Source organism: Rhea pennata, chromosome 4 (assembly GCF_028389875.1).
Source record: "Rhea pennata isolate bPtePen1 chromosome 4, bPtePen1.pri, whole genome shotgun sequence".
NCBI lineage: Eukaryota > Metazoa > Chordata > Aves > Rheiformes > Rheidae > Rhea > Rhea pennata.
Genome location: NC_084666.1, coordinates 76,074,812 through 76,090,232, shown reverse-complemented (window position 1 = coordinate 76,090,232; position 15,421 = coordinate 76,074,812). Strand labels below are relative to the sequence as shown.

Sequence of the window (15,421 nt, the reverse complement as noted above, 5' to 3'; positions counted from 1 at the left end):
GCCTTTTCCTTTCTCTTGGCTCTAATTACTGCTTGGTAGTTGTCAGTGGTTTCTCATGGCAGCATGTGGGCAGTGTGATAAGGTAAGGCCAAGTTAGTAGGTGATGTACTTAAAAGCCATCACAGTGAAGTAATTAGCCTAAATTCAGCAAAAACACTTGTAGTATCTCTGGGTCATGTGAGTACACACATGCAGCTTTTTTAGTTTTAGTAGTTACTTGTGGTTGAACGTATGAGTCAGTGGGAAGAAGAGCTTTTGTAGCACCGCTTTATATATCGGCTTATCGCGTCAGCAGAATGCTTGATCATGTGGCTGCTACATACCAGTGCAAGTGTCAGCCAGAGCTAGGATGCCATTTGTTTCTTGTTGGCGCTTCGTTATTGTTTAGTGGTTTATTTTCATCCTTTCACAGTGCCTTTTTTTATTCCTTTTTTTTTTTTTTTTAATACAGGCACTTGGCTGCTTGCTGTATAAACTTTGTTTCTTTTCACTTCCCTTTGGAGAGAGTCAAGTAGCTATTTGTGACGGAAGCTTTACCGTTCCGGACAATTCTCGATATACTCATAACATGCATTGTTTGATAAGTAAGTATTTGCACAGAACTGAACTATTTGTTTCAGAAATGAAATAAAATTCTCAAGACCCTGTTGGTACGGAGAAGTGACTTGAATAAATAGTGCAGAGGGGCTGGGTTGTTCAGTGAGCAGCAGGAGTTACTCCTGACTCTCATCTCCTGTGGACCTCATATTCTTGCCCTGGAAGAGAGGCCTGCTTATCCCTGTGCCCACCAGAGAACAGGGTGCAGAATGGAGGTGTTGGCCTGCAGGGGGATTTCAAAAATGAAGAGAATGTTTTTGGGAAACTGCTCCAGAAGTGCGCCTGTTGGCTGAAGCACAAACAAGTCCTTTAAAATCAACCCTTGTAAGCTGGGTCATCAGCTGATAACATGAAAACCGAAGTAGAATAGAATATTTCGAAGACCTGGCAAATTAATTTGTACCTTTTATACCTCTTCATTCAGAAGAAAACTCCTGAAGTTTTTTTTGTTTTTTGGGTTTTTTTGTTTGTTTTATGGCTTTTTTTTTTTTTTTTTTTTTAAAAAAGGGGGGCAAACAAAAAAATACCCCACAACCTTTTGGTTGCTGCTTGGTTTGCTTTTCCTGTCACAGGTCATCTTAAGCACCAGGGAAGAAGAGGAATTAAAATGGTAGCTTTTAATTTATGCATAGTTTCTCTTAAGTATATATATTTTATGCAATATCAGGCAGGAAATAGGGGATTTTTTTTGTTTTGTTTCGCTTTTCAAGTTAGACAGATACGGTTAGTTAGATGAACCTGAAGTTCAAGTTCGGTGTAGAAAGGTGAATCACAGTAGAGAGGATTTTGCAGCAGTTTTGGGGTATATAGCAGAATATGAATCTAGAGGTTCTGGGTGCAATCAAAACTGTGGGGCATTGCCTCAGGTAAAGGTTTGCGAGTATAGAGGGTACAGAAGAAAATCTGGGGGAAAAATGAGTTCTCAGGCTAGTGACTTGTATCTTCATTTGAATACAGAATATCAGATGTAATATTCCAGCAGTAATCAGAATTTTCAGTTGCATCTATTTCAATTCACTTCAAAAAAGTGAACACATGTGACACAACATGAAAACTTCAGGAAATAGGAGCTCTTTACATTTATTTCTCAGTTCTGAATGTATAGAGCACACAGTTCATGCTTTATCTAATATGAATGCCAAATCCAAAACACTTTTTAGCGCTTATGTTCAGAATTGAAAAGTAAGTTATCTAGCCTTGTGTGAATATTTAATAACTGACAAAATGTAACACTACTTTACAAGCGATTAAATGTTATTCTCCATGAATGGAGACAGTGGTTTTTTTTTTTTTTCAGGAATAGTACAGATTTAATCCTTTTCCTTATAATCATGAACTCTGATTTATTAAGTTTCAGCTAATTGTTGTGCAAAGATAAACATTATTTTTGGCACAGAATACATGTGGGTGAGGAGGAATATCAAAAAGTCAACTTCCCTTCTTTTCATTTGGAATGAAAGTTGGTCATGAGAGGTGTTTCAGAGAGCGTTGGCTTTTTCAGCTGTTCTACAAGGTGGGGGGGAACAGTAGCAAGTCAAACCTTTTCCACCTCATGAATCTAAGATTTTAGAATCAAGTGGCTGGAGTCACCTCATAAGTGCTCTGTTTCTGCTTAATTTTAATGCCAATATTAATTGAAATCTGCTTTATTTTTAAAAATGCATTAAAAATACAGCCTAGTGGGAACTGTATTGGATGTAATAGATTTTAGCAGAATCATAAAATTTGTGTAGGATTTATATTAATGTTAAAACTTCCAGGTTTGTCTCGAAATTTTGTTACAAGCTGGCTGTACTGTACCGTTCTGGAAACTTAACTCAGCTTTTCCTATTTAAAAAGAGAAATAAAAATTGCATAGGTTTTTCTTATTCTCTGTAGCTGAACAGTTTTTGGAGACTTTGCTTTCTTTATTATTATTATTTCTTAGCTCTACTGTGTGTTTAGGCTCTGCTGTCACTTAGGCAAGACTTCACGATTGTATGAGCAATTCCATTTTATAAACAATATAGAGTAACTTTTGCTTGAAAAACGCTAGATAATAGGAGACATTTGATTTTAAGGTTTTTTTTCTACTTGTCTTCAAGGGTTATGTTCTCAAACATATTTTTTAAGGAAAGAAAAGGTAACTTAATCCTTCTAAATGAGAATTTCTGCCTGCATGAATTTCTTAGTCTCTATCCGGGAAGATTATGTTTGAGAGGGACGTTCCATGTTCCATGCCTTGTCTGAAAAAGTCCTTTTATCCATTCAACTAGCTCTTCTGCTTTTTTACAAAAATAAGTTTATGTAGCAGATTAAACATGCAAGATAAAAGATAATGTAGACCCTTAGTCTGAAGTCAATAATAAAACAGATATATCTGTGCATCTACCATTAGCTGACTGAGTTTGATATCAACTTTAGTAAATGCCAGTGCAGTGCGTTGTTCTGTTTGTGTTTGAAGTAACAACTTAGTACTTTAGTTGAACTGTCCTTTCCACAGTTGAGAAGAGTAACAATAAACAGGATACCTCTTCACTGGTTGCATTTGACTATATAAGGTATTTGACTTGACAAAAAGCATAAAAAGGAAGAGCAGTAGTAATAATTCTTTCAGGTGTAAACTCAGTTGACAAGAGTAGCTGCTTTACCTTGTTTTTGCGTTTAGCACGCTGCCTAACTGGTGTTATGCTTTCAAAAAGCAGTAACCAGTCTTACCAATTTTTGCAGGATATATGCTTGAACCAGATCAAGAACAGAGACCCGATATCTTTCAAGTATCTTACTTTGCCTTTAAACTTGCCAGAAAGGATTGTCCAGTGTCCAATATTAATGTAAGTAGTCCTTGATTTTCTCCATTTTTTTTAGTAGATTTTGTAGACTGGTCTTGGCACTGTTAAAAGAAATAGTCCACTAAATCAAGTGAGAGAGAGTTTTGTTTCCTCTCAAAACTTGGTCTTTAAAATTAAAACATGGAACAGAATACATTTCGTGCAGATACTGACTTCATGAAATTTTACCTTTCCAAACAAAAAGTTAATTTTGAGGGCATAAGTTCATGAATTATGTTGATGTGTAGTGAAACCTGCTCTGTGCTTTTAACCCTTACTAGTCTCTTAAATCTTATAGAATTAGATTCTATTATAACACTAGATAACGCTGTAGAAATTTATCTTACTGACAGTAGGAAGCTTAGTGTTGTCATTGTGTGAAGTGTCAAAAGAGTAGTTCTGTTGATTATGGATGAACCTTTTTTTGTACTCATCCTTCGCCGTTACAGTAATACATTGGAAGGACTTTACTGAACTGCAAAGGAAAACAATGGTTTCTTGATTAGCCTGTGTTTCTACCCTTAGTTTATATGCGAGTCTGACATTTCCTAAATTGAGGGGTTTATTATATTCCTTACTGTGACAGCAATATCGAGTCATTCAAATGACGTGAAGATTTATCGGTTTATTGGGTTGTTCGCATAGGGAAAGAATTCCTAGCTTGCTTTGCCTTTTGCCCTATGCCATGCAGAGCTGTGTACAAGTGCCTGGAGTTGTCTTACGACGTCAGGCTGGGTTTTTATGACTTCTCTATCGTGCTAGCAGTAAGAGCAGCAATCTACACCCTAGTTTCAGTTTCTTCTTGTTTTCTCTGGTTGTGCTTGCCTTCCCTAGCACAACTTGCAAACCTGGGGGGGAGGGGGAGCCAGGGGGGTTGGAAGGGAAGAAAAGTGTGTGTGCCTATCTCCCTCCCTCTACCATATTTCACAGCAAGGTGAGAAATAAGTGTTCTCATTTGGGTCTACGCCAGTCTCCTGTCTTGGACAGCAGTTTATTTTTCAGTTGTCAAAAGTGTCTTTTTCTTTGCTAGACTCTTGAGTAGTTCTGGTTAGGTAGTCTTCAGAAGCACTATTTAAAATTGACTGTTGTTGGCCGTAATTTTTGAGCGGATCTGGATGTACTTTCTTTACTATACTGAAGGAGCTTCTGCATGTGGAATTTGAGCTAACCTTTCCCTTTCTTCCCTCCCTACTTCCCCCAAATCTCCATTTCCTGCTGGTTAAATGAAGTTAAATCGGGAGATTCTTGAATTGTTGAAGCAGCAGATTAGAACCTGTGACAGATAATGGCTTATAAATAGGTATTTGAAGGATAGAGGAGGAGTGGTTTGAAATGATACTCTGACCGTAACTTCTGCCTGTTTTGGTGGCAGAGAGCACTACAGTATGATCCTTCTTTTACTAAGCTCTCTGAATCGTGGTGTCAGAGGTGCTGGCAGGGTCGAGAGAGTTGATGGTACTTTGCTAAACTATTAGGAGTCATGGTGATCATGCTGTTTCAGAGAAAAGGAGGATTTTGGACTATGGTTGAGGCTAGGATTAGTTAGCAACATTCATGGAACTGAAAGGACGGAGGATGCTCTTGGTATTTGGCTTTGAATTCATTGTTTTCCACTTGGCCATTGTCAAAACTTGACACTCAGACCTGCTGATTATTGATCTTGAATGGTTTGTGAGAGCTAGTCTCACCTCTTCCCTCACTGGTGCTGCCTGCCATTCAGGATGAGGTTTGGCACTGCGGGAAGGGGGATAGCTTATTGATGGAGTCAAGGCTTCTAGTACCGTGGTGATAACTGGTGTAAGTGAGAGACTTTTGAGTGCTTTAGCTGCCAATATTATTTATCACTGAGCGATTGGGACCATAGGGGTAGAAGTAGTAAGTTGAATCTACCAAGTTTTGTAAAGCTAGCAGGAGAAGTTAGGACTTCGACATTTTAAAGCTTCTCTTCTACATTGATCCCTGTACTTTGTTGTGTGCTGTCAGTGAGCTGGGAGTTACCCTTCCAGACTGCAGCGGTGAAAAAAATGTTTTTGAGTGCGGTAAAGCTCACAAAGGCAGGGTGAGAGATGATGAGGCAGGAGCCCAATTGGTTTATAGTTACTTTCAGGGTCAGTTTCTTACACTAGAGAACCGAGATTAAAGGATGGGGATGACCACAAATGTTTGTGTGATTAGGCCGTGTTTTGCAGTAGTGGTAAATTGAAGGACCGTAGAGCTTAAATACTGCTTTGCGCATATTGCATTGCGGTGAAGAGCTGAGTGGGTTAAATAAACTACTGTCACTTCATCTGAAAACTAGGATTTGTTTTAATCCTTAAACTGAAGGCTAAGATAACTTTTTTTTTTCTATACAATCATAAGCAAATTAGGAAAGAAATATTTAGAAGAAATTGCTTGCTTCATTGTTACTAGTTGTTAGTGTGTAGATGAAATGAAGCACTTGGTATACTAGTGCTTCAGACTAGTAATGTACTGGTTGCTATTACTTTCTTAGCAGAGCATGGGAAAACTGTTATACTAAAACCTTTTAAAATTTACAGCCTTGTGACTGAGTTCTGCATAAAACCTTGTAATATGAATAACTTGAGTCCAAATATTTCTCTTCAATTTGTAATGATTTCTTTCTTTCAGGATTTTGCTTTTTTAATTTATTCAAATTTATTTTTCCCAAGAATTCTCCTGTCCCCTCAACTCTTCCTGAACCCATGACAGCTAGTGAGGCAGCTGCTAGAAAAAGCCAAATAAAAGCAAGGTGAGCAAAGGGTATGATTACAGTTTTTTTTTTTGGTTAATTTCTTTAAATGGCCCATTGTCTGAAACCTTTTTTTGGTATGTTTAATAAAAAGCTTTTTGCAGCAGAGATCATTAGAATAGGTAAGCCGCAAATACTCCAAGTCTATCTTTGGGTTCTATTCTATTGCTTATTTCATTGTGTTGAGAATTTATTGAGAGAAAATGAAGATTCCCATTTCATAATGGAAAAAGCTAATTGCTAGCAGTCTGTAATTGATCTTTTTTTCTTAGTGTCATGAGTAAGTTTTGAAATAAAAATTTTAGTGGGGGATCAGGATAGCGTGTTACGGATGAACTATTCTTCAGGATGTTATTCAAAGGTGCTACCATCTGACTGATCACTAAGTTAGGCAAGCAGATTATGTTCCTCCAAAGATGTTAACAGTGACTTTATTAGCTTTTTGTGAGTGAGAAGCAAGTGAGTGGGCTCACCAAATGTGCTTTGGGCTGTGTGGATGTTTCTGTAGTGTCATGGTCTGGTACTTTACTGGTTTTGCTGACTCTGCCATCCATTGCTAATATGCAGGCATAGGCTCTGTGGAATGTTTTAAACTCCAGCTAAATCTGCCAGACAATATTAGGAAGATATTAGTTCGTCCTACATAACATTTTCCTGATGGCCTAAGTTTACAGCAAGCTAAGGCAGACAGTGTCTTAATATAAATATAGTAGTAACTAACACAGGATGTTGGGTACTATAGCTCTGACGGTGAATTACTGCTTTTTAGTAGTTTACTGATTTTAAGAATTGCCTAGAGTATAATCTGAAAATAAGAAGAAAGCTCCAAAGTAGTTCTTTGGTTTCAAACATCTTTATTAGCCTGGCAGAATATTATACTGCCCTGAAATATTTCAGGGAGGACCCAAACAGTTTGAGGAAGTGACAGGTGATGTAAGTGCTAGAGGCCGAACCTCTCTTTGGAAAGTAGAAAAGATTTGACCTAACAGATGAGACTTCTCCTTATTTCCTGTATGTGTGAACGGTAATCATATTTCTAGTCACAGGATGACTGACTCAAGCTCTGCACACAACTTGTATTCATGACTGCAAATTACAGGAAACTTGTACAGGGAGGTATTTCATCTTGTTCTAATGCCTTGATCTCCTTGGGAACAAGACTGTTAAAGAGCTCCTTTTTATAGTGTTCTGTAGCAGTGATGTTCCTTATGATTGGAAGGGCTGGTGAGTGAATTTTAGTTAACTGGTTTTAAGGTGTTAAGATCCAACTGAGAAGTAGAGTAGCATGTGGTTAAGGTAGAATTGAGCTGTTAAGACATGCCGTCTACTTTGAAGAAGAAGAAAAAATAGTCGTTTTGAATGAAGCCTCTTCTGTGGAAAACTTTGCATTTTAGAATAACAGACACCGTTGGACCAACAGAAACCTCAATTGCACCTCGACAAAGACCAAAGGCCAATTCAAGCACTGCCACTTCTAGTGTTCTGACGATCCAGAGTTCAGCAACGCCAGTCAAAGTACAAGTTCCTGGTGAATTTAGTAATTGTGGACATAAAGGTAACTTACTGAAGTCTTCAATTGTTTTGGTCAATCCTTAAAATGCGTTATGAATTTTTCTCTTGTTCTAATAAGAATGACCTTAGTCTTAATTCCATCTCTGTGTTTTTGAATATGATAAAGAGGAAACTTTCATCTTTTCTGGAAGGCTCTGCATGTACCAATAGTGAGTTTGACCAGGTGCCGCAAAAACTAAACAAAGAATTGAAGTGAAGGGTTTTTTTGGGTGCACTTAATACTGTTTTAATTCAAGTAACTTTGCCTCTATGGACTGTGGAAGAGAAGTTTCATTGTTTATTTTTGACTTCTAAGTAATATACTAGCAGTAGTTATTTTTCTAGTTTAGCAAGAAACACTTTCCTTTATCTTAGGGAAAATACATGTTCCTTTGCATCAATAAATCACAAGATAGTGATAAAACGTCCGTATCATTTGTAGGGTGACACACCGTATAAAAATTTCACTCCTCTAACGATTGACCAGTATGTTTCACATTGCACCCTTTGTACAACAGAAGGGAAACAGAGGGAGATGCAATTGTGTGAAATGCATTTTTAGGATCAAAACAAAAAACAGATGAACTAGCGCCACTCCATGTTCGGAAGCACTTATGTAGTCTGGAGCCGCGAAACAGAGGGTAGTGACTTAGTGCTGAAGATGCTGACTTAACAACGTTTAAGCGACTGACATTCCTGTCTTTGGTGCTAAACTGTCAGCTCTGATGGGCACGATTGTTCACCACCTCTGTTTCTGCTAGGCAAATGGAAACCCTACTTATAAACACAGGATAGCCCACCTAACTTGGAGAGATGTGGAGGAGAGGCTTTGTACAGAGGACTAAGATACTTGTTGCCTCATATTAGAGGGGGAGAAACTGGGCTGTTCAACCTGTGGTGGAACGAAAACGAGGACATGCTGTACGCTAGTCATGTTTGCCTCAGGCAAAGGGGTTGGAAGTTACTGGCAGTCCGTTACCTGGCAGTGGTGCTCTTTAAAAGAGAAGATACTGCCCTGTTACGTGTTGTGTGCGTGCTTGGAGGTGGTTTGGTTAGGTTCTTTTTATGTTAGTAAGCAGAGGTTTTGATTCATTGAAGAACAGCTTCACGGATGGCATGAGGAAAGTCTCCAATCAGAAGGCCAAAGAGTATGTTAGTGTCCCAGGTGTAAACAATTTTTGCTGAATAGTGTCCAAATAACATGCAACTTGGAAAACTTGTCCTGCTGTGACAAGGAACAGATCATGCCTGGGAACTTTGGAATATGTGCAGGAGAGACTGTGTGTTAATAACTGCTGACTTAAAAGGCTACAAAAATGACTGAATAAATTCATCCAGTCTTCTGTTTAAAGAATTACAGATATGAACCAATAGTGTTCTGGCTCATGCTTTTTTTAAGTGGAGGTGGGGAAGGGAGGATGTGCCAAGGAAGCATCCCGTGTTCTGCAAGCACAAATTGTGGATTGATAAGCTTGCGAAGTATCTTCAGAGAAGATGAAATGTACAGTAAATTTTAGTATCTATCAACTATACCGCTTTTCAAACTGGGAAGTGACGTACAAATTATTTAACCTTGAGGATTAAAAATGAGGCTAACTGTCAGGGCAGTTTCATTGTTAAACATCAGGAATCAAACGTTAATAGTGTCTTTTTAACACTCTAGGAATTGCCCGACCTGGAAATGGCCAAGAAATGTTATTACCGCAAGGGACCAGTCAGCACCATCCTCAGCAGAACAGAGTTCTTCAGCAACTGCAGCAGGGGGACTGGAGATTACAGCAGTTGCACCATTTACATCACCAGCAACAGCAGCCTGCAATTCAGGATGCTTATATGCAGCAGGTACAAGTTAGGCTTTTTAGAGATGCTCCTAAAATAGCAGCAAGTTTTGTGTAGTAATAACATTTGGAAACTCATGCTAGTTAGGTGCTTTTATGGACTACTTTCACTTGATTGGGAGAGAGAAAGGGATCATTGCACCTCTCTGTTCAACTTTGATTACACCTCTGTCCTTTGCATACGTACTGTAATATTTATCCTAGAAAGCTGTTTCCTTTACACTGTCTAACTTTTGCAGCCTAAACCTGAACTCCAGTTTACTTTGAATCAGCGCTGTGTCTTGCCCAACTAAAGATTTTGGATTTGAGTAAGCATGCTTGAGAGAAATGTTGAGAATGATCTAGATGACAGTGCTGTGCTTGCAATAAATGGTTTTAGACTACACCATCTGAATGGAGTTGTTCTCTTGATCAATGAAGAGCTTCCTTTTGTAATTCTTCAGTCAGCTGGGATTTTTTCATGGATCCTACCTATTCTAATGCTGTCCAGCTTGCATGCTGTCAAATATAGTAACTTAATTTATGTGTTGCTCTACCATGGCATAACTATTTGAAAATGGAATGGAAGAGGAGCTAGGTCAAATGAAATCTTTCAGATTTTGTCCAAGATGCCTATTGCTGCTCTTGTTTGGGGCCCCTGCCCTGCTGGGCGGTGTTGTTATTTAAAGCATGGCTGTTTGGGTTTTTTTCCCAAAGGGGCTCAGTACTTGTGAAAATAATAATAAAAGTTGGGGTGATTAAAATACGTGACTGTAAAGGGCAGTGCAGAATATGTAGATACAATCTTCTGATAAACAGCCTGGTGATCATTTTGGGGGAACAAACACAGCAAAGCTTCCAGGCACGCTGTTGTTAAAATGCAGCGAGTGAACAATGAGCTGATGCTTTATGTGGCGGCCTAACTGAAAAATGCTATTGAGGCACAGAGGTGATGCTTTATCCAGTGATTCTTCTAAATATCCATATATTTCAAGAGAGGGGATCATGACTTCTTAAAGAATTTTGTTTTTCTTCCCCAATATAGTATCAACAAGCAATGCACCAGCAGATGGTCCAACAGCAGCTGTTGATGCAATCTATGTACCAGCAGCAACCTTCCCAATCTCAGTATCCTGCTATGGTATGTCAAGAGTGGAACGCAGATGGTACAATCGTCAAATAAGTGGTATATTTAGAAGTCCATTGCAAAGTAGCAGCGTACAGGAGTTTGAGCCGTTGTAATGTCCTAAAGAAGACACGGTGAATACTAAGAAGCTGTCTGTCTGAAATAATATTTAATAGGAAAAAAAAAACGAGAGGAATACGTTGACCTGAACTCAGCCGAGACAACTCATCTCGGCTTATGCATTTGTATAAATTAAACGGAGTATGTCCTAGTCAATGTTGAGTAGTTATGTGCTAATTAGAGGGATGCTTGGTGCTCAAGGTTTCCGGTAGCCTTGACCACAGCAACAAATGTTGTTTGTTCTAAGAAGTGACAGAAAGCACAACAGCATTTAAGTTTTACTTTAAATGTGTCCAAGATGACTAAGTAGTTCAGTTATCTAAATACAAGTAGTTCCCGCTCCTGTTCCAGGCCCTATTGCATGTGTGCTTGTGTAACTTTATAATGCAGTAGTTGCATTTAGAAGGGTGCCTGAGGAACCCATACAAAATCCCCAAGTCTTAAGGAAGCATTAAAAGCAAATCGAAAAACAGTACAGTTGGCGCCTTTACATTGCTGGATTTCTTAAAACAGTTATTTCAGGTTGGATGTTATAATGGAATGGTATGTGTGTGAGCTTGGCTGAATTATAATGGTTGCAGCCCTGACTAACCCAGAGGAATCCCTGTCTAACGGCATGCTGAAAGCACAAATGTTGTTACTGCACTGAAAGGTACAATAGAAGGAATACTTTTGGAAGCAGACTTTGTCATTTGCTGATGATAAAGCGTTGAAGTAATAAGTGTTACGTTGGCTAAATCTTTTATTTTTTAAGGACTCATAAGAACCATCAAGAACATTTCTGCTATTAACGCTACTCTTTTGAAATAGTTAAGTCTTCTATCATCACGTAGTTATTTTCTTAGTGGTTTCACTAAAGAGTAAATATTCTTATGTGCTGCATGCTGCTTCTGCACCATGGTGGAAACTTCCACTTACCTAAAGAGATGGGTAAAGTAAAAAAGATAATTTGTATAATCTGTTTCTCAAAAACCAGGAGAAACTGTCCTGCAACTTTAGTTCTGAATTTCCAAGAAATGTGTCCGATGAGAACAGGCTTCTTACTGTTGCTGTGGCACATGCTCAGCATGCAATAATTTAAGCAGTAATACGTTGCAAGAGGAGAAACAGTATCGGTGAATGACTTACTAGAGCAGTTTTTTCACTTACATACTGGACAGTTCTGGCTTCTTGCTTCTGCTGAAGCTACCAAGCTTTCTTCGTTCTTGCTGTGTTTTTCTGGAAGGCTTGTGAAGTTGCGTAGCAGAAGAGCTTCAGACTGGGCCATGTGAGTTTTAATAACTTGGTTTTCTTATTTAGGTGCAGCAATATCAGCAGGCTCTCATACAGCAGCAGATGCTTGCTCAGCAGCAACAGCAGTCACAACAGCCACAATCTCCTGAATATATCACTTCTCCACAAGACTTCTCACCAGCCTTAATCTCCTACCCTGCATCACTTCCAGTGCACGTTGGAACAGTGGTGGATTCTCCGTATACTGCAAGCAGGCAAGTATTGTCACAAATGTGCCCAGGGGTTCCTAATTGTGATGACCACTCCTGATTCTTTTTTTCAGCAATTACGTACTTCCTTCAGTAATAAGGAATTTCTTGAAATGATTATAAAGCTGCTGCTTAGTGGTAATGAGTTTTTTTTATTTTATTTTACTTTTTAATTTTTGAAAAAGTGAGACACTTGGCTCTAAACAGATAAACCTGATAGACCTGACACAATTTCTTAAAGAACCTGCCTTCCCTTTTTTCTTGTTTATTCTCTTAGTGTCCAGGAAACTGATTGCTGACCACCTTGCTCTGGGTTGTTAGTAAGCTGTGTTAAATGAGGTAATGAGCATATGAAAGTAATCTCAAATGCCACTTGTGTTTTCCAGTCTGATCTGCAGGGGAGCGTTCTTTAAGGGAGGCTTTATTGTTGGGATTTATCTGCTAAAAGTTCTAACTTAGGCACCCAATAATCACTGATCTACCGTATGTCTAATCAGTGATACGGTCCCTTCTGCAGGGGCCTGTGGACTTAACCTTGTTTAGTAAAGTATAATGAATGATGGCTTTCCCCTGAACCATCACTAAAAGGTGACACGTAGGAGGGGGCAGGAACCCTCTTTTGTTAATAATAATAATAAAAAAAGGCTACGTATTGTCTAGTTCAGTGGTGCTCAGAACTAGATTAGTGTATGTGTAGATGCATATTATACTGTATTTAAGGAGAAGCCCTTTGCCATTCTGTGAAAGCTGCAGTTCTCACTGCAGTCAGTGTTGACACAGGCTTTCAGTTAATAACAGGATGTATATATTTCAGCTGCTGCTGAAATTCTTAGTCTCCTCTGCATTACACTATACTGAAAGAGTAAAAAAGCAAAATATTTTGTTGCTCTAGGCTGGATTGGTATGACTTAGTACATTACTGTAACCACCTGGGCTTGGCCTCACCAGTGCAGTAGTCTAATCCCAGGCAGCGTGTGGTCTTGCAGTTCTGTCCCTGTTTCTGAGACTTAGCGTTTCTACTTTAGATGAGTCTGTAGTCAGAGTACTTCAGTTGTAAATAATCTGGGGAAGGAATCATTCGAGACTGGAAGTAAATGTGGAAATTTCCAGATTCTCAAATGACTGTTCAGCTAAAGTTGGTGATCCTGCTTTTATCTCCCAGTTAGTGAGCTGAAGCTAGCAACAATTTGCAATACATAAGGGTGATCTCATAAATCAAGGGAGATGAGTGCTTGTCTTACAGTAATGGACGATGAGTTCCTCTTTTCACGACCTACTACCTAGAGCACATCGCGTTTTATTACAGGTTATTTTCCTCTCAGTAGGGAGGGTCTGTAGTTCTGTGGGATAGCACCATGTGCTTGAAAGGAAAACCAAATCTATACAAAGATTTTCTTAGCATCTGTTTAAGTAAGGCTCTTACAAGCAGATGCTGTGATGGCACATAGTTCGTTATTTCTATCAGTTCTATGGATGTAGGACATGAAGCCACTTACTGTGTCTGCCTGTCGTAACCCAGGGAAAAATAATTCACAAATAAGGATAACAGATGAAAATTCCCAGTGTATTTAGAAGAACGACTTAAGACTGTCTGTCATGGTAGTACAGAAATGAACAAACATGCAATGCAGTTTTTGTTGTTACAGGTAACCTTGGTGAAGGGTGTTCTTTTGACTACAAAGAATAAATTGAAAAATAAAACATAAAATGTGATGGCGTACAGAAAAGATGTGGTCAAACCGTATGATCCAAGTGATCTGTTTTAATTTATCTCTCTGATGCATTTGGGATAAACTCTTAATGCATGTGTATTACTTTTACATGGTGTTTTAACATAATGAAGTACAGCATCAACTTTCACCCTAACAGACAATCCTGTAATGTTTATCTATTTGTTCTATAAATTGGCTTTACAGGTCAGGTATTGCTGATGCTGAGGCAATTTCCAACTACCCAAAGCAGAGCATCAATAACCCACCTGATATGTCAGGCTGGAATCCATTTGGAGAGGACAATTTTTCCAAGTTGACAGAGGAGGAGCTGCTGGACAGAGAATTTGACCTGCTAAGATCAAGTAAGGGACGCTTGAAGGCTTATTTTGCTTCACAGTGTAAATAATGGCTTTGTAGTCACTCAGCAGTGCAAACAGCTGTCTTGTCTAAGGGCTGTGCAGTCTATATACAGAAAAATCTTTCTGAGCATTTGAGGGCAGAGTTGGGCCCGTCTTCTTCCTTTTCTCCTTTTTGAAAATGTGTGCTGTGGGAACTCACTGTCTAAAACTGGTAGTTACTGGCTCAAATACTGCAGGAATGGCAATATCTTAGCTCTTAAATACCACTGGTCATCTTGATTGTCAAGAAGTTGTAAACAGCAGCGGTATTTTGTCTCATAGGAGGGAGGGTTTAGCTGCTTGCTTTATTCCTTTCCAGCTTTTTTCTTGCACACCAGAACAGAACTTTCTCTGGGTCTCTTAAGCCCTTTGAAAATGCCTGAAAGAGAATTGGTCTATTACATTATGTTAATGTTTTGTAATGTCCTTTTTGAGTGGCTACATGTAAGGGCTGCTTAATTGTTCTGATATGGCAATAGTTGAATAAAAATTTTTCCTCTTTAAGTCAGTTCTCTCCATGATTTTTTTTTTCCGTGGAATTACCTGCTTTCCTTAATTGCTTAACATGTGTTTGTTAGATGTTTTTTCCTAAAACTGGTTTTGTCAATATCAAATTTATTTGCAAGATGTGTAAGATGTGACAATGTCTAAAATAGGGATTGTAAATATTTAGATGACTTTTAGCAAGTTCCTTGAAGTTAAAAACTCAGTGAAGTTGATATCAAGTATTGAAAGAAACCAATGCTTTCAGCTGAACCTATTTCCTCCTGGATTTCTGGTTGTATAAGTTTAGCTGAGTAAGATGTGCACGTTACCTGTTGATCCTTAAGGAATGTGGTGGGTGTTAGTGTTGTCCATCAAAAATAATCGATTGCTTTGACTTGTATCTTGCACTGATCAAATAAGACTTGTATTGTTGAGATGCAGATGTAGCCTACACAAATACACATAGAAGAACTGTTCTTGCTAGCATTTCGGGGACTCGGATGTCGTACTGGCTGAAAAATAAGCATTGAGGGTATTTTTTCCAGTAGTAGAACTGACTATCTTAAGCCTG

At 38.7% G+C, this 15,421-nt stretch overlaps 1 protein-coding gene across 2 annotated transcripts in view; it reads left to right on the top strand.

Annotated features, from left to right (window-relative positions):
• The window catches only part of BMP2K (BMP2 inducible kinase), a 68,232-nt gene that overhangs the window by 29,028 nt on the left and 23,783 nt on the right, over positions 1 to 15,421 (top strand). For both annotated transcript variants that reach the window (XM_062574352.1, XM_062574351.1), the window contains exons 7-14: positions 452 to 584; positions 3,307 to 3,410; positions 6,080 to 6,159; positions 7,554 to 7,714; positions 9,374 to 9,552; positions 10,573 to 10,668; positions 12,073 to 12,260; positions 14,171 to 14,328. In XM_062574352.1, coding sequence (XP_062430336.1) covers positions 452 to 584; positions 3,307 to 3,410; positions 6,080 to 6,159; positions 7,554 to 7,714; positions 9,374 to 9,552; positions 10,573 to 10,668; positions 12,073 to 12,260; positions 14,171 to 14,328 — 1,099 coding nt within the window. The remainder of the gene's footprint in view (positions 1 to 451; positions 585 to 3,306; positions 3,411 to 6,079; positions 6,160 to 7,553; positions 7,715 to 9,373; positions 9,553 to 10,572; positions 10,669 to 12,072; positions 12,261 to 14,170; positions 14,329 to 15,421) is intronic.